At 39.5% G+C, this 25315-nt stretch overlaps 1 protein-coding gene across 1 annotated transcript in view; it reads right to left on the bottom strand.

Annotated features, from left to right (window-relative positions):
• The window catches only part of LOC148371529 (CUB and sushi domain-containing protein 3-like), a 290824-nt gene that overhangs the window by 53805 nt on the left and 211704 nt on the right, over nucleotides 1–25315 (bottom strand). The window contains exons 42-52 of the mRNA XM_088326066.1: nucleotides 23420–23608; nucleotides 20294–20471; nucleotides 19870–20015; nucleotides 18394–18474; nucleotides 18120–18233; nucleotides 13108–13296; nucleotides 12247–12393; nucleotides 9769–9957; nucleotides 6680–6865; nucleotides 4768–4962; nucleotides 873–1046 (exon numbers count right to left, since the gene is read on the bottom strand). Coding sequence (XP_088182192.1) covers nucleotides 873–1046; nucleotides 4768–4962; nucleotides 6680–6865; nucleotides 9769–9957; nucleotides 12247–12393; nucleotides 13108–13296; nucleotides 18120–18233; nucleotides 18394–18474; nucleotides 19870–20015; nucleotides 20294–20471; nucleotides 23420–23608 — 1788 coding nt within the window. The remainder of the gene's footprint in view (nucleotides 1–872; nucleotides 1047–4767; nucleotides 4963–6679; nucleotides 6866–9768; nucleotides 9958–12246; nucleotides 12394–13107; nucleotides 13297–18119; nucleotides 18234–18393; nucleotides 18475–19869; nucleotides 20016–20293; nucleotides 20472–23419; nucleotides 23609–25315) is intronic.

The raw sequence follows: 25315 nt of genomic DNA, 5'->3' as shown, positions 1-25315 counted from the left end.
GGAATTGATCTGTGGGTGAAAAAGTTAAAATAACCAAAAAAAACAACTTGGATTTTTTAGGATTATTATGAAGTACAGACTGGAACTGAACATGAACACGTAATACAACATAAACTAGAAACATGAACTGTTATCAATATATACAAAAAAAACGTATTTGAGTCCTGCTCTCTCAGTTGTCCATATAATGTCAACTTTTGTTCACCATTACCAGGCGTTTTGTGGGCTTGTGTGGTAGATGGTGAAGCAGTTCCTGGAGACCGAAACCCACACCATACATGACCCATCAGTACCCCAATTCACTGCTGCTTTGACAATGAATAAAGTAATTTTCAAAGGATTTACATGTTTTTTATTGGTTACAGGTAGCATAAAACGTTGATATTACTTTTTATGCACCGTTTGTGTAATTTCTTACCTGTGATTAGTCCGTTGCCACACGTGGATGCCTGTCAGTTACCATTGTTTCTGCCACCTTGTGGGTGTTTTGGAGAACTGCTTTGATTGAATTTAACTTTTTTTTTTTTAAACGGTCGCTGAGTTTGTAAAGTTAGCTACTTTTAGTTGTGTATTTCTCAGACTCCCATGCTATGAAATGAACCTGTTTTTATATTCCTAATATACAAGTAATCATCACACACACACAGTCACGGTTCAAAGATCAGTCTAAGTAATCATCACACACACACAAACAGTCACGTTACAAAGATGACAGTTACAGTAATTTGAATAGTGCTTGTATTTAAGTATCCATGTACAAAATACAATTAACATGGCATGATTCAGGCCAACTACTGGGTGAGACAGTTGTTTCTGTTTATTTTTAAGCCTCAGAACATGACTTTGGTTTGAGATTTGATCAGAATACATACCGAGGCATCGGGTCTCTGTTCCACTCCAAAGTCCGGAGAGGAGACAGTTTCTAACAGTTGATCCAGTTAAAACATAGCCGTGGTTGCAGTGGAAAATGGCTGATGCTTCAAAGGTAATCTGGGTCCCAATTTTCTTCCCATTAGGAGGAACCGGCAGGTCACCACATGAAACAACTATAAGGTAGAAAAAGACAGAAGATGTAGTTTGCTTACTTTGAAATCAGACTAAGGGTCTGTCAGTGTGTCATTTTAAGCACAAGTGACCTTAATAGCCGTCATAATAAATTTTAATGTTAAAATTGTTGTATGTTTTTGCATTTTTAATTTTTGTCATTTGACTAAAAATCTGTTTAGTGCGTAAAAATCTAAAATTGTTTCGTATTCCTACAAATTTTGTAGTTTTGTGAATATTTTAATTGGAAATTCATGTGTTTTTCAGGGATCCACCTCAAACTATATAAGGTGAAGCCAGTCCAACTATTACTCAAATTGAATGGGCCATTCATTTTGAATAGGCCTATTCAAATACAGTGTAATGACAGTGTTATTACTATGGTAGTGATTTTTCAACTATTCCAAAGGTATTTCCTTATTGCTATCAACGTGCCAACCAGAACATGCTAACAGTTACATTTTAACATCTTCCAGATCCAGCCCAACTTTCACAATTGCTGAGGGAATCGTCTAGATACTAAAAAATTTGGTAATGTCACAATCAGGCTGTCACGTTTGGTTTTCTCTCTCGCTATCCCCCCCCCTCACTTTCTCTTGCCTTTTTTGGCCATCTCCTTCAAGATTCTGATTTCCACTCATACCTGGTGTCCCTTGCCCTGATGGCACCCTAATGACCTCTCCTGCTCACTGTTTAAGCACTCCTGTTATTGGCCATGTTTGCCAGTTTGTTGCCACTCTCGTTCTAGCATCGTCTCGGCCTATTCGCTTACAGTGTACCGAACCCTTGCCTCATTTCCAGACCACGGATTCTACCTGCCAACATTTGGACTGTCTCTTTCGCCAGCGCGAGTTTACCGGATCACGACACCTTGCCTGTCCCTGGGCCTCCACAACTGCCTCTGGTGCTCAAGATACTGTTGCCGACGTTTCTCTGTCTCATTTGTGTACCGAACCTGGACTGACTCTCCATTGTTGCTTTCATCCTTCATTTTGCGCCACCCCAAATATTGTAGGTGCATAAGTTTTATTGTTATTATTATTATTGAAAATGTCCCAATTATAATATAAATATATATATAAATAAAGCTCTCCTCTTGGGTGCAACCAGTAGGGTAGGTGTGGCCAGCCCGGTCCCCGAGAGCCGCATGTCCTGCATGTTTTGGAGGTTTCTCTGCTCCAGCACAGGTGATGACAATTTTCAGCTTGTTAGCAAGCTTTGTGAGAGCTTGATAATGATTCATGTGATTGGAAACATCTGTACTAGAGCAGAGAAAATCCAAATACATGCAGGACATACGGCCATCGAGGACCGGGTTACTGAGTAAGGGCCATAATGACAAGCCACCCGAGCAGGCAAGTCAGCGTCATTTTCATGCCCTTTTTCTTCACCTGTTGCGTCAGACTGCAAAGAAACATGGCAAGTATTTCATGCACTAACCCAAAATTCAAGCAGCCGTACTAACACTGCTGTCTCAATAATATGCTTGAAAATGCTGGTAAGAAATTGACTATGCAACGGAGCTCATTGCATAGTTCTGTTAAAGTTATTGAATTGATGTGAACCTCTGGCTTTTATTTGATGTAATTTTATCAACTTAACACCATGTAATGTGAAATACACACTATATGTAGGAAATTCATGTAACAGGGTCCGTACACCTTTTTTCATGGCCAAATTGAAGCACTTTTAACACTAAACTTCCACGTTCTCCAGTACCATTAATATAAGAGATGGAATTATTAATCTATTTTTGTTTTTCAGACACATTTCACCACATACAGGTATTGGGTAAAATGACAGTATTATGTACCGTAGCTTACATTTTAACTGGCAGGAAGTTCTTTCCATTACGATTCACCACTGGGAAATGCTACACTAGTTGTTTACATGGCCTATAGCAGGGGTCAGGAACTTTTCAGACCCAAAGAGCCATAAGAGCAAAACTGTTTAAAAACAAAGCTAGATAGCTAGAAAGGAAGCCAAACTGTAGCTTGATAATTAGCAAAAAAGGTCTAACGTTAGCTAAGTAGCATGCAAAAAAACTTGCTAGTTGACTAAAAGGGTAAACATAAAAAACTAAAAGGGTGCTAGACAGCTATCTAAAAGAGTAAATAGCCAGATACAAAGTTAAACAAAGCAAGCAAACTAGCTAGAAAGACGGCCAAAATTCAGCTTGATGACTAGCAATAAAGGTCAGATGTTGGGTAGATAGCATGTGAAATATAAAAAGCTAGTTAGATAGCTTTATAATAAGTAAAAAGGTAGGAAGATAGCTAGCTAAAAACTACATTATTTGCTCGTTTTCTTTATAAAACACATACATTGAAATTACGTTTATTGAATTTTTGAAAACAAATCCGTAAAAAAGATTATTCTGTATTTTTCAACACATGAATAGATTATCATTCTACCCGCTTAATTATTTGCTTAGAAATAAATATCAATACTAGAATATATTTTTTTTTTCCAAATTTAGTCCATGAAGCCCATTGAAGAAATGAAATTTATTGGAATTTCTAAAATAACAACTTATCAGGCTATTACTATGAAATTATTATGATATTACTAGGTTAATTATTAAAAATAGGGTTAGACTGTCAACCAATTAGAAATTAAATACATCATTTGACTATTTAATCACAATGACCCAGCATTATTGAGCAATTTTCAGGACAGGTCAACTGCCCTTAGTGTCTTAGTGTCCTAGGGGTCTTAGGGTCTCCAATGTGGTGCCTGTGGCACTCTATCTTAAACAGTGGTTTTTAAAACAGGGTGCAAGCAAAGTTGTTTTGTAAAAATGTATCAAAATACAGAAAATGAAAAGGATATCATCGTATTTACCTTTTGGGCAGACTGCACTGGGCGATAGAGCGAAGGGAGTACAGAGATACGTGCACCTCTACCACTCACCCAAACAAATTGTTCTGAATGGTTTGCTGGCGTTTTCATTTATTTAGTGTGTTCTGTGGGTTTTGTCACCAGTAAACGAATATAATTTGATGAGCTTCAGTTTAAAAGGTATGTGTCAAACATGCGGCCCGCCAAAGGTTTTAATCCGACTCGCGAGATTTCGCTGAGAGAAGCACACGAGAAAAAGGAATGCAGTTTCAAATATGTCCACTGGATGCTGCCAAAGCCAGGCACTACTCACAAAGCAGGTAGACTTTTAATTATTTCTCTATTTCTCTCTTTTTCCAGCTTATAGTAAAAATCCACAATTGATACATAATCCTTGTGCTAATCGAGATAGTTCCCTGTTAAGGTGTAACAAGCATTTGTCCTCTTGGGGTCCTCCAACTCAGTATTTTCTTCCAGAAAAACATTCCGCTCTCTCAGACCAGAACAACATTGGTAACATCTTTTTAAGGCAGTCAGGTGAGCTATCCCATACTCAAAGACTGCACAAAAACGCTGACTATTTTTGGTTTTGCCGAATCAGCAGCTTTCCCAGAAAGACATTTTACTCTCTCAGGCCAGAAAAAGTTTGTCCAGGATCACACTATTTTACAAGCATTCAGATACGTCACTTTAGAGGTGAAAATGTTCCCCCCACCCGAAAAAAAAAAAAAAAAAAAAACCCTACCAAAAGACATCACCCCCCACACCCCATTTAGGATGTTCATACCCCCATTTCAGGATATTTTACTTTTATCTCATATAAAATTTGATTATATTTGGAGAAAAAAAACCCAAAACAATTACAAGAGAAAAATCACTTACTTCTGCAGCGGGGCCTTTCGTTATGCCAACTCCAAACACCATTTACTAGGCACTGTATATGAGCAGGTCCAACACGGAAATAGCCTGGGTCGCAGGTGAAGATAATTTTGGTGCCATATTCATAGGCAGTACCATTGACTATACTCCATTCGCCATGGTCTAGTGAAAAGGAGCTGAGACTGGGGCAAGTTATACCTGCAGCAAATCAATACAAAACAGAAAAAAGGCATTTCCATTTTCAAATACGCTGACACTTGCTACAAATTGCTCCTCCATTTTGCATTAACGTTGGAGGATTTATTTTATGATCTACATATTTTATGCATAGCCAGTTCAGGGTGTCCCCTGCCTACTGCCTGAAGAGAGCTGAGATGGGCTCCAGCACCGCCATGACCCTAGTGAGGATACGCTGTCCGAAAAAATGGACGGACAGATTTTTTATGCAACATGCTCATTATTTGTTCTTTGATGAACACCATCAAGTTTGTTAAAATGTGCTCAAGGGAATACCAAATTTCTAAAACATGGAACATTTGAGAAAAGACTTCATGTTTTTTGCATAATTAGTTGCCTCTGGCTTTGCAACGCGCAACACATTGCCAAAATTACTGTAAGCACTGCATTTGAACGACTACAATCTGTGGAGTAGATACGGACTACACACTAACGTGTAGATGCTAATGACTACGTGCTAATGACTACATGAAAACAGCTACATGCTAAAGCCTTCGTGCTAACTACTACATCAATATGGCTACACAATAACGGCTACGTGCTTACACCTACCTGATAATGACTTTGTCCTGACGAGTAGATGCTAAGGACTACATGCTAACAGTTACATGCTAATGTGTAGATGCTAACAAGTAGATGGTAACGAGGTGATGCCAACAAGTAGGTTCCAACGACTACATGCTAATGACCACAAACCACAGTCTAGGCATAACTGTCAGAATTTTCGCGGGAATTGTCTAGTATCTATTTATTTTATTGGTATGTTCAATCTATTCTCCAAGATAATACATTTTGAAGACAGCCTGTCTCATCTTAGACTTCTTGATCACCGACGTCATCTGAAGGACACCAGCACCATAGCAACCCAGCCACCATATTGCTTTACATGTTAACCTGACGGAGAGGTTTTGAGCGTTTAAAGCCAAATTTTGGTAGTTTTTGTGAAGAATGTCCAGTTGTGTCACAGGGAGGTGCAGCAATGGTACAACAAATGGTGAGCAGCCAAAATTGGGTGAACTGGACAAAAATAACACACAGGGAGCTAACAGGGACAAACCTGGCCGGGACACGACAGGCTAGCTGGCGTCTACAGAGGGCTAACCAGGACTGATCGGTGAAAAAACGGGAGGCTGGCTGACCAAAAACATGCAGTAAACAGCCAGTCTACCCGGGAACACCCCCCTCCAACACAATGCTTAGGCATTCACCAGAAAAACTACAAAAACTTGGCTTTGAAGACTCAAAACATTTTCAAATAATAAGCATGTAAACTAATATGGTGACTGGCGACTTGGGGTGCTGTTGTTCTTCACATGATGTAACAGCTCAGGAAGTCAAAGAAGAGACAGACTGTCTTCAAAACGCATTATTTCGGAAAATAATCGGAATGTGCCAATGAAAAATATATTATTAGATATTAGTCTTTAGAAATTAGGTATCCCTTTAAGTAAATTACCCACCAGGATGACAATGGCCCAACAACATGTGAAGATCAAAATTTTCTTTTAAAGGGTTCTGGGTAATTGGGGACAGGTATGTGATAATTAGACACACCTGTGTCCAGTTTAAACCCAGGTTGGGGCCATCTGATGGTAATATGTATGTCAGACCTTGTCACACTATCTATTACCCTTTCCTAGGTAACAGCCTGCCTCCTCAATCATCAGTTTTTACTCACGGATGCATCTGGGTATCTTGTTGTGGTTACTCCAGGTACCGTCTGGGTGGCACACTGTTGTTGTCAACTCTTTGGAGGAAAGCCGGTAACCATTGTTGCAGAAATAGATCACCCGTGTGCCAACGGAATAATCGGCAGCAAGAACACCTCCGTTCACAGGTGTACTGGGAACACCACATGACACGGCTGCAAGAAACAATGAGGCATTTGTCAGACATCAATAGCATAGATTAGAGGTAAGGTTGGTCCTAAAAAAACAACCCGACCCAGACCCTTGGGTTTTACAAGACATATTAACCGGATTTGCGAGGCTGAGTCTTAGGCAAAACCAAGATTGTATATTTTTTATGTGAGGACTCAAAGGGAAGGTGAGGGGATGTACCAGGCAGAGCTCCAAGAAAAAGACAAGCCCTGGCCGTGCCACACCTGTAAACTCAAGGGTGTCCATTTTTTTAGAAAGCGGCCAGATTTGGTTAGCTGAAAATGTATGAGGGCCGACTTTTCAGCATGGCATTTTTTGAACAGTCTTTAATTAATTCAACCTGCAGTAAAGGTTTGCAGTGCTTAGTGATCAGCGTCGTGACCTCGTAGCTAGCCTTTGTAGCATTTTCATTAGATTGAAAAGGTTAAATGAAAATAACTCTGCTGTTCAATTAAAACAGTTTAAAGTTGCTTTACCTTTTCACAGTGTTTGTTTCCAGTTAGCTTTTTAGTCAGCATGTTTTGTCTGACAGTGCCTCTTAAGATTATATTCTTTGAAAACAGCCACAGTCTCTTGGCAAATTAGGCAGTTGCTTCGGATTTCCGTGAGAAAATACTCCACTTGTCTTAGAAGCTGTGACCCTCACAGTCAAGTTTCCTTTTTTTAACTACAGTCGCCATTTCTGAAGTGGGGTGGGCTAAAATTCAGAAAGTCAACGGAAAGGTGGCCAAAGGGCTACTACTGCCATCTTCTGGTGAAATGGTGACTTATTATTATTTTTTTTTGGTACAAATTTTATACTGTGGTCACCATTGCTGTCGGGTCACATATTATTAATTTTATGACAGTAAAAATGTGATTTTTAATTTTTTTTGTTCATTTATTGCGTGGTTTATAAAGTCAGACTGCCAAAAAACATGGAAATGGAAACAATTTTAAGCAATTTCACCCAAAATTCAACCTTGAAAACACAACTTGAAAGAAACATCTCCTAGATGCATCATCAGTGATGTATCCTGGGTTCAATGAGTGTTTCGGGTCTGGCAACATCAGACACTCTAGCCCAGGTTACCCAACTGAAGTTGATCACGCCTCAACTTGAGTCCCAGTAGCAACCCATAGATCTGCCCTTTAGGGCCATAGGTCACCTAGTGGCTTTTCCTGCAACTTCGCTAGCAAATTTAATGGCCTAAAAATTAAAATTCACGTGTTTTTAAGGTGTTCTGGCACCCCTTCAAACCCTGTAAAGCAGGCAAAGCCTCAAGGGGTGTAGTCCCGACTGGCTGCGCTGTCCTCAATTGAGTCTGCACAGCGTTGCAAGTTATGCCAGCCATTATTACTGTTTGAAGTGGATCCCCGGGTACAAAGAAGTCCCAAAAAGAAACCCGATGCGAGAAAACGTTGAAATAAGCGCACTTATGATCAAATTTCAAACAAAAACCGACAGGAGCTTAGCACGCGTGTCCTACTCCGTTCAGGCTCAGCCCCCAGAGGTAAGATCTTAAGCCCGACCTTACAATGTCAATCACTACGCTCAAGTCAGGCCTGGCCAAGCTTTTCTCTCACTGAGTTTTTTCCTCTAGTATCCACCCATCATCATTCTCTCATCTAAAGTGCTGTTGTGGCTTATGGTCATTTTTTTTCAAGCTGGTAAAATGCCGTCCCGCCGTTACAATTTCCCATCAACTCTAAAAAAAATCCGTAAATTATGGAAAACTGTAATTCCATGTTTTTTTTTCTCTTCTTCTTTTCCTCTTGTTTCCCCTTAGTTATCACGAGGTGTCAGACAGACCCAAACGTGAAATAAAGGGTATGTGGTCTAACCCCACTAGGGGGACATTTATTCAAACAGCAACAACAAAAAACTTTACCGGCGAGAACGGGGTTTGGAAGCAAGATCGCAAAGAAAGATCTTAAGAGTGAAGCTTGGGAGGGAAACTCGGGAATACCTTTAAGAAGACGGTTGAAGTGGCAGGTCTTAGAACGAGGAAGAAAAACTCAAGAGGGATACTTGAGAGGGGATGTTGGGCTGGAGAGAATCTTGAAAAGGAGATTTGGGAATACCTGTAAGAAGAGGGTTGGAGTGGCAGGTCTTGGAGTGGAGAAACAGAGGCGTGGAGGGAATTGAAAGAGGAGGTCCTGGGAGCGAACCTTGTTGTTTTGGAGAGTGAAATTCTCAGGAATCAAAACGGTTCAGAATAGTGAGGGGGGAGCCGGGGATATTCATAGTAGAGATGGCTGATTGTTTAATTGCAGCTACCCGGTGAGAGGAATGGTGAAGGGGACTGAACAATGTTGTAAGGCTGCCATCTTTTGGAGAAAGAAAATACTGCAGGCACCAAACCCAGACATGTTTTCCCTTTGGTGTGAGACAAAAGAAAGCCCACTATTTCTCTTCCAAGTAAACAAACGCCTTTCCCTCTGGGGAAAAAAAATGTCGGTTAATTTCCTTCGCCGACACAGAAATATAAAAGATGTAAATCTTTATAGGTCTTGTTTGAATTTGACTTTGTTACAAAAGACAGGCTTTAAGTGTCATGCTGTGGAGGATCCATGTGTCAATTTTGTGCACCTCTCACACAGCGCAGCCCACTTCACGGCTGCCATGTATCCAGCACTCCCGTACCCAGAGAACTGGGTGAGCTGCAGGGGCATGGGGTTTTCCAAAAACACTCTTTCTTCTCCCAAGTCCTCAGAAAATACATATGACATTTCGAGTTTGCTTCAGGCTCGGTCCCGCAAATCAGGTTAAATGATCGGGTTCCGGCTGGGCGGGCCCTATAACCCGCGGGCCTGGGTTGAGCTGGATCTTTTTAGGCCCTCATAAATGGATTGTGTAAGAACAAAAGAATAATTCCAAATTTGTAAATGTGTTGAATGATCTCACCTTGACAAGCTGGAACTGGTGTGTCCCAGGTGTAGGAGCCATATGCGGTCAGCTTACATAGAGCTGTCCCCTTTCCTATCAGCTTGTACCCCCGGTCACAGGCCCAATGGACTGAGCTGTTGACATGACCCCCAGTTTGACTGACCACAAAACCATGTTGTGGAGAGGCAGGGGTGCTACAGTACAGTGCTGAAAATTGAAAAGTCAAACAAAATGAGATCCCTTTGAGACGAAAAAAATAAAAATGAAACACAGGAGTGAAGACAGGAGATACAGCATTTCAATTTTCAATTCCTATCAAAATAATTTTTTTATTGGCTTTAATCACTCAAATAAAGTCACTATCTTTCTGCTAGTACATACTTTGTGCTATTTTGCGCTGTTACTATCTATAATCTATGATCTTAAGGTGTGAAAAACATGGAAAGAGCTCTAGAGGTGTTGGGTAGAAATTGATCCCAATATGGAAGACAAAAAAAACCAAAGTACTGATTGTATAAAAAGCAGAAAAATGAGACAAATTTGGACTCATTTTAATGATATTGATTGCTCCAAAGCAGAGTGCATTCAATCTTTCAATCCTATAGACTGCTGATCTTTTGCTTTTTGTTTTACTTATTAGAATTCATCTTCTTTGCGTGTTTTCATAAGATTTGTGTCCAAATTGGTTCAAATATAATTTTAAATACCGTATTTTCCGCACTATAAGGCGCACCTAAAAGTCTAAATTTTTTTCAAAAGCTGACCATGCGCCTTATAACACAGTGCGCCTTATTTATGGCTCAATATTAAATTCGCAAGGTCTCGCAACTACGAGAAACAGCCGCCGACTCCATTTTTCGCGCTGTGCATACTGGGAAATATTAAACAATGATTCTCTTTCATACGTCCGGGGAGACAGCGCCGGGCGACATACGCCACCATCTGTCAGTGGATCGTAAATGCATGGGCTGATATATCAGTCTCAACTGTGGTCCGAGCTTTCAAGAAGACGGGAATTGTCCCGAACAGCCAGACAACAACAGCGACACTGACTCAATTAATGACGACCTTGATGAAACGGAGTCGGACGTGTTGGATGGCCCATTCACTGAGATGGTCAATTCGAACACTGCAGAAGAAGAATTCGAGGGATTCGTCGATGAGGAGCTTATAGAGTGATCTTTGTTTTTCTTTTGTGTGTTTACGTTTTACATTTTACAGTTATTATGTTATTGCTTTATTGTTATTGTTTTGCACTTGTTGTTTTTGCACATTACGAGTGTCACTTTATTGCGATTGCACTAACGTTTCATTTAAAATAACAGTATCAGACGTTTTTTTTTGTGTGTGTTGACTAAATGATGTTGTTCAAAGATGTTAAAGATGTGTCACGAAAATGCTTTACCTCAGAGAAAATAATAAAACGGCTGTTTATTTATTTTGGGAGTGAATGGAGTTGTGGAAAGCTTGTTTGTTAACAATAAAGTTTGACCATTTTGAATGTTTTGTTGACATTCCCTTTAGCGTGGCAACATCTAGAGGTTGCATAACGTAACTACATTCTCTACTGTAGTCAAGTCAAGTCACATTTATTTATGACGCCCTTAATCACAAAAATGTCTCGAAGGACTGCACAGGATTACAATTACAAAATTGCACAATTACCTGATCTTAAACCAGCATGCACTTATAGCGCCTTATAATGGGGTGCGTCTTATGTATGGCAAAAGTTTTAAAATATATCATTCATTGAAGGTGCGCCTTATAACACGGTAGTTAATTTTACGCATTTTAGCACCGAGGAGTTAATATTTAGAAGTCATATTTTGTTGCTTTGCGTTTTCAGGGATTTTGTGTAGTTGTTCGACTTTAAATCTGCTCAGTGAGGAAAATCCTTAACTTGTTTCTTATTTTACAGTTATTGAAAAAAAAATTAAAATCTGTGAATGTGTTTTTCAGGGATCCCTGCAAAACATGTTACATTACTCCTTACTAAATAATGTGGTGCATATTTTTTAAAAATTATTGTTACTATATAACAGAAAAAAATATCAGAGGAGCCGTTTGGGAGGAAAAAGAGTTGACTCCTCTCGGCGAGCCGAGCCAAAAGAGCCGCTTTTCAAAAAAGAACCGAAAATCCCATGACTACGGTAATTGGAAAATCTTGGATGCGACAGTAGAGGGCAGTAACGCTTCAAATGACAACTCAATAATAAGGACTGGATGAACCATCGGCGTCATTTTTGCGCCCTTTTTAATTTTTCTTCACTCAAAAGTGCGGTTTATCCAATCAGATTCCCATGAAACACGGCATTGAAAAAAATTTCAATCGTTTTCAAGCATTTCATATTGCTTGAATTTTGGATGAAGTGCTTGAAAATGGTCCAGTGCTGTGTTTCCTAGCAGTATGTTTGGATAAACCACATATTTATGTAAATTGATAGAGCATACAAATTAAAACAGAAAAAAAAATTGGCTACATACTTTGATACTCACCCACATATCTGATGTGGAAGCCTCGTCGGTTGGTGCCATGGTCAGATGACCAGCGTAGCAGAAGCTCATGGCCAGTTGTGGTAAGATTGAATGGCGTCTCAATATCACCACTAAGCGATGCAAGGCTCTGGCTGTAAATGTTTGGACCTAGGGAAAAAGACGAATAGACTTAGCATGTGAAAAGCAGTAAGGAAATTAAATCAGTCCAGCTGGTCTAAAAAAAATGTTGCTCGCCACTGAATTGAAATATACAAGAAGGAGCCCTTTGACTTGTGAATGTACAAAATACCTATTTTAAACCATTCACAGGGATCAGAATGGAGATTTTCATTTTCAGCTGAAATAGCCAGGGTCCAGGAATAAAGCAGGGCGGAGCCCCCCCTACCTTGATTGTGTTATTTAAAAATCTATCTGTATAAGTGCACTATTTGGGGCAGCTTTGAAATTTATGACACTCTGTGTAATGACAATGAAAGTGTTCTATTCTATTCTATTCTATTCTTTTACATACACTACTAAAACATGTGATTTTTTTTAACTATGTGGCCCCTGAGCTCAAACGAGTTTGACATCCCTGGTGTAGATATTGGAGGTATCCCAAATGCAAAAAAAAAGAAGAACTGCCAAAGTGAAAGTTCTGCTTGAAATGCACACTTTCATGAAAAACAGTTTTTCTTACCAGTTTTCTAGGAAACCAGTATTTCCAAGACACTTAGCAATTTTCAACTGTTGTCTACTAAACAGTGGTAAAAGCTAGAAGCATACTTTTTTTTTAATTAAAGTTGAGGGTTGGAGTTTCTTCGATACGTCCTATTTACTACTGTTCACTGTGCAGTTGCGCTGCATATTGAGTAAACTCACCATCAAAAATTTCCAAAATATCAAATTCCTTTTCGGTTTCGAATAGTTCAAAGTGAAGGGAAATGTTGTAGCCCTTCTCCACATGAATGACCCAGGAGCACATCTGAAGGTTGGGGTAATTTTCAGGGTAGCTTGGGCTCAGGATCACCCCCGTTGAGTCAAAACGAACTTCATGAGCTGGGCATTGGACTGGAACAGGTCAAAAACAAGGCAGTGTTAGAACGAGGTGGAGTAAAGCTACTGTTACAATGCAAAACCTTATTTTTTCTGGATGTAACCGTTGGCACTACACACCAAGTGCAAACCTCGATTGCTATGAATGAACCTATTTTTATTTATTGTCAATGTCAAAGTCAGCTATATTGTCAATTTTGCTGCATAAACAGATAATTGATTTTACCTTACTCTCAACCCTCAGCGGCTAAAAGATAAAAACGCTCTGCCAACCCAAAGAAAACTAAATATAGTAGTTGGGAAAAATGAAAAAAAAAGATGACAAACAAAAGAATAAAAAATAAAATACAAACGGAAAAATGAAAGAAAACAAAGAAGAAAATAATGAAGCAAGAAAAAGAAGGGAAAAGAGGAAAAATAAAAAATAGAAGTAAAAAATAAATAAAAAAAGTCAGAAGAAATAAAAGATGGGAAAAAAAGAAACAAAATGAGAAAAAAATCATAAAACATAAAAGGGAAAAGGGGAGGAAAATAAAGAAACGTCATGCCACATAACATTGGAAAAAATAAGTTAAATCTAGGGAATAAGGAAACAAAACTGTAAAAGAAAAAGAAGCAAAGAGAAAAAGGAAGAAGAAAACAAGCAAGAAAATGGGAAGAAAAAGAGGTAAAAGCCAGAAAAAAAATTAAGAGGCCAGGAAAAGGGATAAAAATGGAAAATGGAAGAAGAAAATAAGAAAAAGCAGGAAGAAAGAAATAAAAAAGAAGATAAAAAGCAGGAAAAAATAACAGGTTTTTTGGGGGAGGTTTTTTTTGTTCATCATATTACTAATAATAGTGTTGTATTCTGCACAAAATAAATTAAAACGTTTAAAAAGATATATTTTTCCCTTGAATTATCTCAACTCATCTCTCATCTCTCATCTCATTAGCTTCACCGCTTATCCTCAGTAGGGTCGCGGGGGTGCTGGAGCCCATCCCAGCAATCATGGGGAAGTGGGCAGGGGACACTCTGAACTGGTTGCTAGCCAATCACAGGGCACACGGGGACAGACAACTCACTCGCTCATTCACACCTAGGGACAATTTGGACAGACCATCTCATCTCATCTCATTAGCCGTACCGCTCATCCTCATTAGGGTCGCGGGGGGGCTGGAGCCCATCCCAGCCATCTCTGGGCAGTGGGAAGGGGAAACCCTGAACTGGTTGCCAGCCAATCGCAGGGCACACGGGGACAGACAACTCACTCGCTCATTCACACCTAGGGACAATTTGGACCGGCCAATTCACCTGAAATGCATGTTTTTGCAATGTGGGAGGAAACCGGAGTGCCCGGAGGAAACCCAGGCAAGCATGGGGAGAACATACAAACTCCGCACAGGAAGTCTGGAGCTGGATTTGAACCCACACAGGAGGTTCCCAAGACATGAACTGTGCCGCACATGCGCTAACCACTGCGCTGCCGTGCTGCCTTGAATTATAACAACATTTATTTTTTTCACTCTGCCGTGAACTTTTAACTTATTTAACTCAACTTTTTTATATTAAGCAATTTTAAACTGGAATCCCAGCATGACACAACAGAATGTTTATGAAAATATTGATTTTTCAGCGCAACAACAGGTAAAACTACAAAATACAAGAATCAAGTGTCATTAAACTGTCTGCTCTGCAGAGGTGCAGAGTGAGACACGCAATTTCAGACTCTGAGCGGCAGAAGGCAATATTAGATCAGTGATTTCAGCAAAATGATATGAATTTACATATTATTTGGATAAAGGCTAAATAAAATAAACCATTTTAATGTATGCTTTGATCACAGTATTTGCTATTTTCTGAGTTACATATACACTTATAATGTGAACCATGCATGTGTGGCCCAATATTTTAATTTGTTTTTTTGCACTTTTAAGTTGAGACTGCTCTTTAGTCATTACATTATATTATTTATTATTGTGTTAAATATGGTGTTTCATGACGCCTTTTTTATCTGAATATATATATATATATATATATATATATATATATATATATATATATATATATATATATATATATATACACATACACACACACACCGTATTTTCACGATTATAAGGCGCACCGGGTTATAGGGCGCACCCCCCAAAAATTGTTTTTTGTCCTATATTTTCCATACATAAGGCGCACCGGACTATAAGGTGCTACAGTGGGAACGTCAACAAAACAGTCAGATAGTTCAGTCAAACTTATTAACCCCTTAACGTGCCGACGGCTCGCAAAGAAGCAAATACGTGTCTCGGACGCGTACGAGCACGGTGTCTGTATGATGTCACCAATCACTCAAATGCATCATTCCACATATCATTAGGACAGATAAACTCTTAGGATTCAAGAAATGCCAACCATTTCTTAGTTTCTATTTTCTTTTTCGCTGGCAACTGGGTGGACAGCAAACCAAGAGTTTCATTATACAGGGAAATGTGGTTCTTTACTGTGCATATCACAATAAACCTTTTGAATTGAATTGAAAAATAGACTTGTTACAGAAACAACAAGATCAGTCTGAAACAAGATACTGTGAAAATATAAAGCCGGTAGCTCACCAAAGTCGTCATGTTTAAAAATAATGCGCAACCACGGTCCTCTTAGATCCGTGAGTGTCGTAAATCCAACCGTGTAAAATATTTACACACTACAAAGCACGCAATAATGCCAACAAATGAAAGAAAAAATCCGCCGAGAAGCATCTCTGCATCGATGGACTTTGCTTGTTGTTAGCTGTCTATTTAGCCCCATAATTCCTGTTTACAAATGCAGACTAGTAGAAAATGTTTTTTCCATGCCATAGAGCAACCTAACGTGTGTTTCACATTCATCTTTTTCGGCCAGTTGCAGGCTTTGTTCTGCCCCGCTTTAGCCTATGCGAGCCTGTAAATGCTAAAAAGGACCCGCCTCCTTTACCTCCGAATAACTTTAGCCAATAGTGACCGATTCAAATGACTATTGACACATTGGCTGGGAAATGAAACGCCGGCATATGTATCCCAGCATGCACCGCGGACCACATCGCCTACGAGGAAAAATCTAGTCGGCGGCTGCTTGCCTTTGTTGAGAGACCTTGCGACTCAATATTGATCCATATATAAGGCGCACTGTATTATAAGGCGCATGGTCAACCTTTGAAAAAATAAAGGCTTTTAGGTGCGCCTTATAGTTGTGAAAATACGGTTATACAAAATCACACTTTCCCCTGCCTTCCTTTTCTTCGTGCAGGAATCGTGCTGCGCAACATGCTCATGCGTGCTAGTCCGCGCGTTGCAGTGCACTACTATCTCCGACAGTGACACTTTAACCCTCCTACACCTTGTCCTCACAAATAAAATATGCAGATTCTAGTTTTCTTCAGCCTCTGTCTCTCAAATCAGGTTAATTTTCGGGCTCAGCTGGCTTTAATATCCGCGGGCCATGTTGGGTCTGATTTTCTAGGCGTGATCTTATCTCTGAATATAGCATTATTCCGTATAAAGAAATCTCACGGTTTTCGTGGTCAATGGGGACGACAACCATCCGTAAAAAGTGAAATTACACTAAGTGGATGACTAGTTTACAGCACTAAAACCTTTGCAACTGTGAAATTTACTTTGGCCGATTATTTTTGATATTTTTAAAGAGTTGTAAATGTTTGACTTCTCTTTCCAGAAGTCAATCAATGATTGTGTACACTTAAGGGTATGTAAAAATAAATCAAAAGTGGCGTTATGCCCTTTTATTTTGGAGTCTAATTTGAATACACAGTGTATATCTGCATATCCTACTTTCCAGAAGTTCATTGGCTAACCAATGTGTCAATCAACATTTGAATCCGTTACTACAGGCTAAATATATTTGGAGCTAAAAGAGGTTTCATCAATACAAGCCCTTATAGGCTAATGTGGGCTGTGGACCGTGAAAAAGGCCTGTAATTGGCCGAGAGTTGTGTCAATCAAAAGGTCAGACGCTAACAGCCAACAAAATACTCTTAGGCAGATTTATTTATATCTGTCAGCATTATTGCGTTTTGGAGGAAAGATTTACACGGTTGGATTCACTAGAGGGCAGCACGGCGGCACGGTGGTTAGCGTGTGTGCGGCACAGTTCTGAGGTCACGAGATCGAACCTCCTGTGTGGAGTTTTCATGTTCTCCCCGTGCTTGCGTGGGTTTCCTCCGGGCACTCCGGTTTCCTCACACATTCCAAAAGCATGCATTTTAGGTTAATTGGCCGGTCCATATAGTTCTTAGGTGTGAAACAGCGAGTGTGTTGTCTGTCTCTGTGTGCCCTGCGATTGGCTGGCAACCAGTTCAGGGTGTCCCCTGTCCAATGCCAGATGATAGCTGGGATGGGCTCCAGCACCCCCGCAACCCTACTGAGGATAAGCGGTGCAGATAATGGATGGATAGGTTCACTGCAGGGTCTTGGAAGTAACGAGTGCATCTTTGCAGTTAATAATCTCATTATCAGGGGATTTATTGGTAAGATATCCTGGCTTCATAGTCTTCGGGTATATTGTTTCAGAGTCATTGTGATGTTTGTGTGATGAGTATATTTTGAAATGTCTTCTTATCTTGAATCCCAAGAGTTTAAGCTTTCCAATGATATGTGGCATGACGTTTTTCAGTGACTATTAACATCGTACAGACACGTATTTGTTTATCAACAGTCTGACAGTACTTTTAATATAGATTCTGCAGATTTGAGAGAAAAATCAGAGTAAGAGAATGATGCAGACATGAAATGTTACTACAAACAGAGAATCACCCATATAACATAAAGTGACACAATAAAAGATAATATGAGACATACAAAGATGAGCTTACCTTGACAGACTGGTGGGAGTCCATCCATCTGTAGCCGCTCTCCAAGTCGACATGTGAGGATCTCACTACCTACCATGGTGTAACCTGGCAGGCACGAGTAGCGAATAATATCACCTGCAAGAACATTTACACGCACACAGGTCATGGTTACAAAAAACAGCATTTTGTTGCGTCATATGTTACAAAATGCAAACCACCAGAACTGTTCTAGACACAATATTCGAGGAAATGGAAAAGATTTGAGAAAAATCATGCAAACTAGAATAAGACCTACCTATTTCAAAGTGATTGTCATCCGTAAGCATAGTAGCACTGGCAACCGGAGGGGGTGGTCGACACGTTCTCAGTTGGAATGCTGCACAAAAGGGCACAGTAATCATCAAGAAAATCCATTAAACATTTTAACCTTGATTATCATTATTTACTGAAATGAGAGCCATACAAACTGATAAGGTGTTCTGTTTTAATATTGGAAACCTGCAAATGAGATTTCTTTGAATGCCAGTTCATTATTTTGATTCTTATTGCGCACTGTTGTTTGAACTATTACTTGATTGTCACTATCGGCCAATCATGTTGTTGAGCTTTGAATGCCGCAATATATAGGGTAGGTCTGCTTTTGTAACTTAAAAGATGTAATTCATGTAAAGGGCTCAGGAGAGTGTCACGAGATGTTGGACAGACCCAAATGGGGGAAACAAAGGATGTGGTCTAACGCCACTAGGGGGATATGTATATAAACGGCAACAATAAAAGACTAGTATGGGGTGTGGGAACGGGAAACCAGAGGGAAACTAGAGAGGGAGACTTAAGGTGAAGAAAAACTCCGAAAAAAAGATTTGGGACTACCTTTAAGGAAGGTGGCTTGGATGGACGATCGTAGGACGAGGAGGAAAACGGAGAAGTAGAAGGTGTAGAGGGTTTTGGAGTGGCATAGCGGGAACGTGGTGGGAATTGAAGGTGATCATGGGAAGCGAAGGTTTGCCGTTTTGGTGAGTATAAGGCTTTAGCAATCAAAACGGTTAAGCAAAGTGAGGAGGGAGCCCTGGGTATTTATGGCAGAGTTGGCTGATTGTCTAATTGAAAACACAAGGGTTAAAAAATGTAAAGGGATTAAAAAAAATAGGCTAAATCTGATATTTTGGGGGGAAAGAGGGAGTGTAGGCACCAAACCATGACTCAGGACAAGGAGTGGAAGGAGGCAATGCAGTATAAGGCTGTGGTGCAGTCCTGGTTGGCCGGCTCAGCTTTGCCGTTTGACTGGGGACGGGACCCTGAGGTCAGGCTAGCGGTGGCACCCAGGAGGGAACAAAAACTAGAACCAGTGAACTAAGGACCCCGGTCAGAAACGACGTCTACTGGAAGACCGCAAGGATGGAAGACGTGGTTAAATAGGGTTGTGGCCAATGTGCCCTCTAATTTTTCAAGTGTACGAGCAACTGCACCAACTATCTGAGCCCACTGCGAACCATTGTAAGTCACATTCGTGTGTGCTTGCTGTGGCCACACACCAGTATCACACTTAAAAACTTCAGATCATGGGATGTTACATGGCTTACCGATAATTTGTCACCCCCAAAAAGGAGGCGTGGTGGACCGATCAATGTTCAAAATTGTGATTGTTAATAAAAATAAGACCAACCAAAAATGCAGTTCCTACATATGAACTTCTTAATTAGAAAAGTGTTTACCTACCAAAGGACATGTCCCCAAAAAAGACTTCACTTTGTGGTAATCAAGAAAGACCTACCGTTATATGTGAGCACAAATAAGCCGCTGGTGCTGAAGTCACTGTGAAACTTGATGAGGATTTGATTGGCAGTGGTAGAGATGCCTTCCTGCACCGAACTTCCACTAAAGTGACCAATCTGTGGTGAGGCCTGGTCAGGTCCATCCCTGAAAAGTCAGTGAGAACGTAATGCCCCGATGCTACGTGGACATTTAAAAGGTAGAGAGACATGGCTACAAACAAGGCACTAGGGCTGGGATTTATTGAAGCAGATTTGGTTGTGCCACAAATGTGTTTGTTACACCAAAGGGTTGGTAAAGTTTGTTTCTCATCAAAATATATCAACAGGTCGAATCAACGATTCTACCATAATTTTTCTACCCAACCCAAAATATGAGAGACAGAGAAGACACAAGAACCTTTTGGAAGAAGTGAGAGTACATACCACACAGTTATGTAGTCATAGATAGGTTCAGTATTAATGATGGAAAAATTGATGTAGATGCCATAACCAGGAGGAACTCTGACAGTCCACATGCAATCTTGAAAGTGGGGGTATTCTGCTGGATGTGCTGGAGAATAAATGGTGCCATTCATCCATGTTACATTGCCACCACAAAGAGCTAGAAGAACAAAAAATTGTATCTTGGTTAGAGTCAAACCGCAAGCAAAGCAGCTAAAACAAACCACCCAAGAGGTCGTTAGACTACAAGAAGGGAAACGAGTAGGGCCACAAGAACTAATCGATACAATCGATTATTAAAATCGCTGGCAGCTACTGAGAGCACTGATTTATGAGCCATTAAGTACGTTAAATCAATGCAAATTAGAGTACACACAATTCCGTTGTGGCGCTGAGAGTTGTAGACCCACTTTGGTCTGACAGAGGGCGCCAAGACCTTTTGTTTTTATAAGAAAGTTATCCTACATTTTTAATTTTTTTCATTGGACATTGTATATTTACAAACAAAATCGGCATGAATGTTTCAACGTTGTAGTGTTTGATTGTTTCATCATGAAACAAAGTTAACAAGGCAACAGAAAGTGCTGCAGAAGTACAAAGAAAAACATCAGAAAATAAAATAAAGTAAAAAGAAAAATAACACTAATGACATATTTAACTCTATACAATTGGTGGATTCTTAATCATGTTATCTATCATTTTCATATTAGGAAATTTTATCATATGCAAAGATTTAACCCCCCCCAAAAACAAATTTTTTGACCATATTTTAGAAAGTGGGTTTACATCTATTTTTTTGTTACCCATAAAATGAAATGTATTGCATTTTTATTTGTTTTGTATGATGCGTCCAAATATACTATGATCTTTGGACAAGGTGGTCTAACATATTTGCCTGTGCATAGTATATATTTGTATGTATTTTTGTTTATTGACAAACACATTGATTTTTTAATTGTTTTATATTATTAATTAATTCATTCATTCATTATCTGCACCGCTTATCCTCAGTAGGGTCGCGGGGGTGCTGGAGCCTATCCCAGTTATCTTCGGGCAGTGGGCAGGGGACACCCTGAACTGGTTGCCAGCCAGTCGCAGGGCACACTGAGACAGACAACTCACTTGCTCATACACACCTAGGGACAATTTGGACCGACCAATTAACCTGAAATGTTGGAGGAAACCGGAGTGCCCGGAAGAAACCCAGGCAAACACGGGGAGAACATGAAAACTCCACACAGTAAGGTTCGATCTCATGACCTCAGAACTGTGCCGCACACGCATTATCCACTGCGCTGCCGTGCTGCTGTTTTATACTCCATACTCTATAATGTTAGGCTATAGGTATTATATAATATCGAATATTTTTAGGGTTATTAGCACTATTTTTCTCCCATACTTGAGTAAAGATGCAAAAACTCAAAATGTCTGTAAGAAATATGGTTCATCGATTAATTAAAATGATAATCAACCGATTATAAATAAAATAATCATTAGTTTCGGCCCTCAAAATGAGCACAACAAGCGCTGTTTTAATTCTGTTTTGTGGAATGTCTGTAATTGAACTTGAGATGATATACGAAATACGAACTACTGTACAACTTGCGAACCTTCTATACTCTAAAAGACAAACATGCATTTCATTTAGTCTACTCATTTTTGCAGGGCTTAAATGGCAAAGCAAAAAAAGATGCCTTGCAGATAAACTTTACTCTGAAGGCATACCTGTCAACCTCAGCCAATTGCTCCCCTTATTGATGGTTGCAATCCCCCTTATAAAGTGACAATAAACCTTAGTAAATTTGAAATAAAATTGTCTGCTAACAATGACGTGAATTTCTGCAATTCTGCTTCAACAATGCATGTGCAGCAGCTTGGTTACGTCACACTTGGTTACCAACAAGGTCAGGGCTCTATAGGTGTTGAGTAATAATTAGGTTTAATATGGAAGACAATTAAAGAAAGAACAGTACTGAAAGAAAGATATGTATGTATGGAAACACAACAGAAAAATGTGGACTTGTTTTAATTCTACTATCATATATTTTGCTTTGGCCAAGTTGAAGATTTTGTGAAAGAGTTCTAAATATCAGACTTCTCTTTCCAGAAGTCAATCACTGATTATGCTCAAAAAATTGGATCCCGGTTTATATTTACGCAAGTTTGTTTTTGGCATAAATGTATGTTTACTTTGGCTAACTCAATCATCATTTGAATTAGTCACTTCTGGCTGATGATAATTAGAGCCAAAGGTATGTGTGTGTTTTTTTTTTCAATACAAGACCTCATAGGCTATTGCCGGCTGTGGACCGTGAAAAATAGCCTCCAATTGGTCGAAAGCGGTGTTAATTGAAAGGTCAGGAGCTAATGGCTCTATTGGAAATAACGTTGTGAGTTAGAATACTTTAAAAAGGAAATTATGAGGCGTAAAAGACAGATTACAACAAGCATGGTCAAACGATGCAGGAATGCTTTCAGGCAGATTCTTTTTTTTTACCTGTTGGCATTATTGTGTGTTTTGGACTATATACTTTACACCATTGGATTATCTGGATCTTTAATGAATGTAACGAGACTATGTTCGCGAAGAATCTTTTCATTGGGGGAATACTCCAGAACTCTTTGGGTGAGTTATACCAGCTTTACAGTTTCACGTACCTTGGTTCAGACTGATGTTTGTTGAGTACATTTTAAAATGTAACAATGGAGATTTGATACTTAACAGTCGGGCGGCCAGCTGGTGGGCCGTTGGGAGGTTTAGGGGTTTAATGAAGACTTTTTGTCAACCTAAGTGTAAATTTGTCCATGAAAAATATATGCATTGAAATCTGTGGTTGTCTACAAAAAGCCTATATTGTAAATCAGAGACATGTTTAATTATGATCTGAAACTTTGCAGATGATTTGAACTTCCTCATCCTGAATTGATCCTTGTCTGTAACATGTGAAATCAAGCTAGTAAATAGGAGCCGATTTGAAGGGGCTGGATAAGCTTTATAGAGCAACAAATATGCACTATGTGGCTGGTAAAATAAGATGTCTTAATGTGCACCAAAAATCTGAACGATAAGCAGTTGGCAATGATGACAAAAAGAGCCTTGCCAGTCACCTTCACAGTGAGGTACAGGGTAATTCCAGTTTCTGCTAATTCCATGGAGACAAGTGAGTGAAGACTTTCCAAGCAGGGTGTAACCCGGGAGGCACTCAAAAGTAATGGTCATTCCCACGCTGTAGTCGTGTCCGATCACTACACCATTGAGGAATGGTCGGGGATCGGGGCATCTTTGTAGCTCGTAGGCTGTTTAAGAAGATGACAAATGAAAGAATTTATACAATTATAGAACAAGAAAAAAAAAGAGAAAAAAGATTGCACAATCCACAGCACCTGTACCAATGATAAAATCTTATTGTCAGTGATAAGGACATAAAGCACTGTCATCATAACTTTAGTGGGGTCAAATTTGATTTATTATAATTTTTCATTATATAATAATAATGATAATGATAATAATAATAATAATAAATCATTGTCATCATCATAATAATAACTCTTTTCCAAAGCGCCTTTCAGGACACCCACGTTTGCTGTACACAGAATATAAAACTGAAATAAGATAAAAAATGAATACAAAATTAAAAACAGAGTACAGTTGAAAAAGAAGGCAAATTATTATGGTTAAGCAAGTCGGGTGAGATGGGTTCTGAGTCTGTATTTAAAGATGGACCGGGTAGCAGAATTTCACAGGTCAGGTGGTAATGAGTTCCAGAGCTGGGGGGCATAGCAGCTGAAAGCTCTGCTCCCCATGGAGACAGGTAAAGGGCATTTAGGTATTTAGGATTCAAATTTCCATTTGTAATATTTAAGACAAACAAAAGTGACAAGCTGGATGCAGTTTGCACTAATCATTTCTAAATGTGACTAATGCAATTGATATGTCCAAAGTTGGCATGTTAAAACGCTGTTACTAAAAGGTATTTAAGAATGTCACTTGTATCAAAAAGGCCTTTAAAGGTACTCTGAAATACCATTTTTTTCAATTAGGTACAGAACATGTAGTGTTCCTCTGCACAATTATACAGATATGTTACAAAATATTATACACACCGACTCGAGAAATCTCAAAATTGACCCATATAGCTAATTTCCTTAAAAGCTGTTGCATCATTTAACAAACACATCACTTTGAACATGGTGAATCCCGTTAACGCACCATGTAAACCAGCTCCAAAACAGGCAGACGGCATTTGTAGTGAACAGCGATGTTTACCCATGAAAGGTTATTTTACCGTCAGGGACTCTATAGTACGACGTTGAGTGCATCCATAGGCAGCAAAATGAGCCAGCATTTTTTTTTGGAAATATTTTGGCTCGATCCACGTGTAATGGAAGTCTGATAATTTGACCCGACTAGCTTAGGCTCGCAGTAGGCATTCCGCTAAAAGGGGTGTGTTGTATCTAGTCTTCTGATAATTTCTGTGTTATAGCCTGCTGTGTCCATTAGTTTGTCCCAGCCCAGGTTCATATTTGTCGCCATAACCATTTTTTGTTGTCGGTTCCCGGTTAGCCTGGCTGCCGATTGCGTGTTTTTGGTTGGCTAGCCTCAAGTTTTGCTGTCGAGCCTGCAGCTGCTCTCCGTTTGTTTTTATTGCTAGCACCCACCTGCGACACAAAGGTAAGGCATCCTCCACAAAAACTACCAAAACGTCGCTTAAAACACTTTGAACCTCATTGACTAATCAAGACATTAACCATTACGGTGAATGGCTTGCTAGGGTGCTGGTGTTCCTCACATGACATCACAGCTCAGGAAAATGAAGACAAGCTGTCTTTAAAATGCATTATCTCAGAAATTTTGGGAATGTGAAATAAAAGATCTATAAATACATATAGATTTTTTTGCAAAAAACATGTATTATTACCTCACATTTTGCATCTTTTTAAAATTGGGAAAACCTTGAACAGTTTTTAGCCATTTTCGCACAAGGTTAACAATTTGTCTTAAAG

The sequence above is a fragment of the Urocampus carinirostris genome, chromosome 2 (genome assembly GCF_059441175.1).
Source record: "Urocampus carinirostris isolate Australia breed hairy pipefish chromosome 2, RoL_Ucar_1.0, whole genome shotgun sequence".
Classification (NCBI taxonomy): domain Eukaryota; kingdom Metazoa; phylum Chordata; class Actinopteri; order Syngnathiformes; family Syngnathidae; genus Urocampus; species Urocampus carinirostris.
This window is presented reverse-complemented; position numbering and strand designations above follow the sequence as displayed.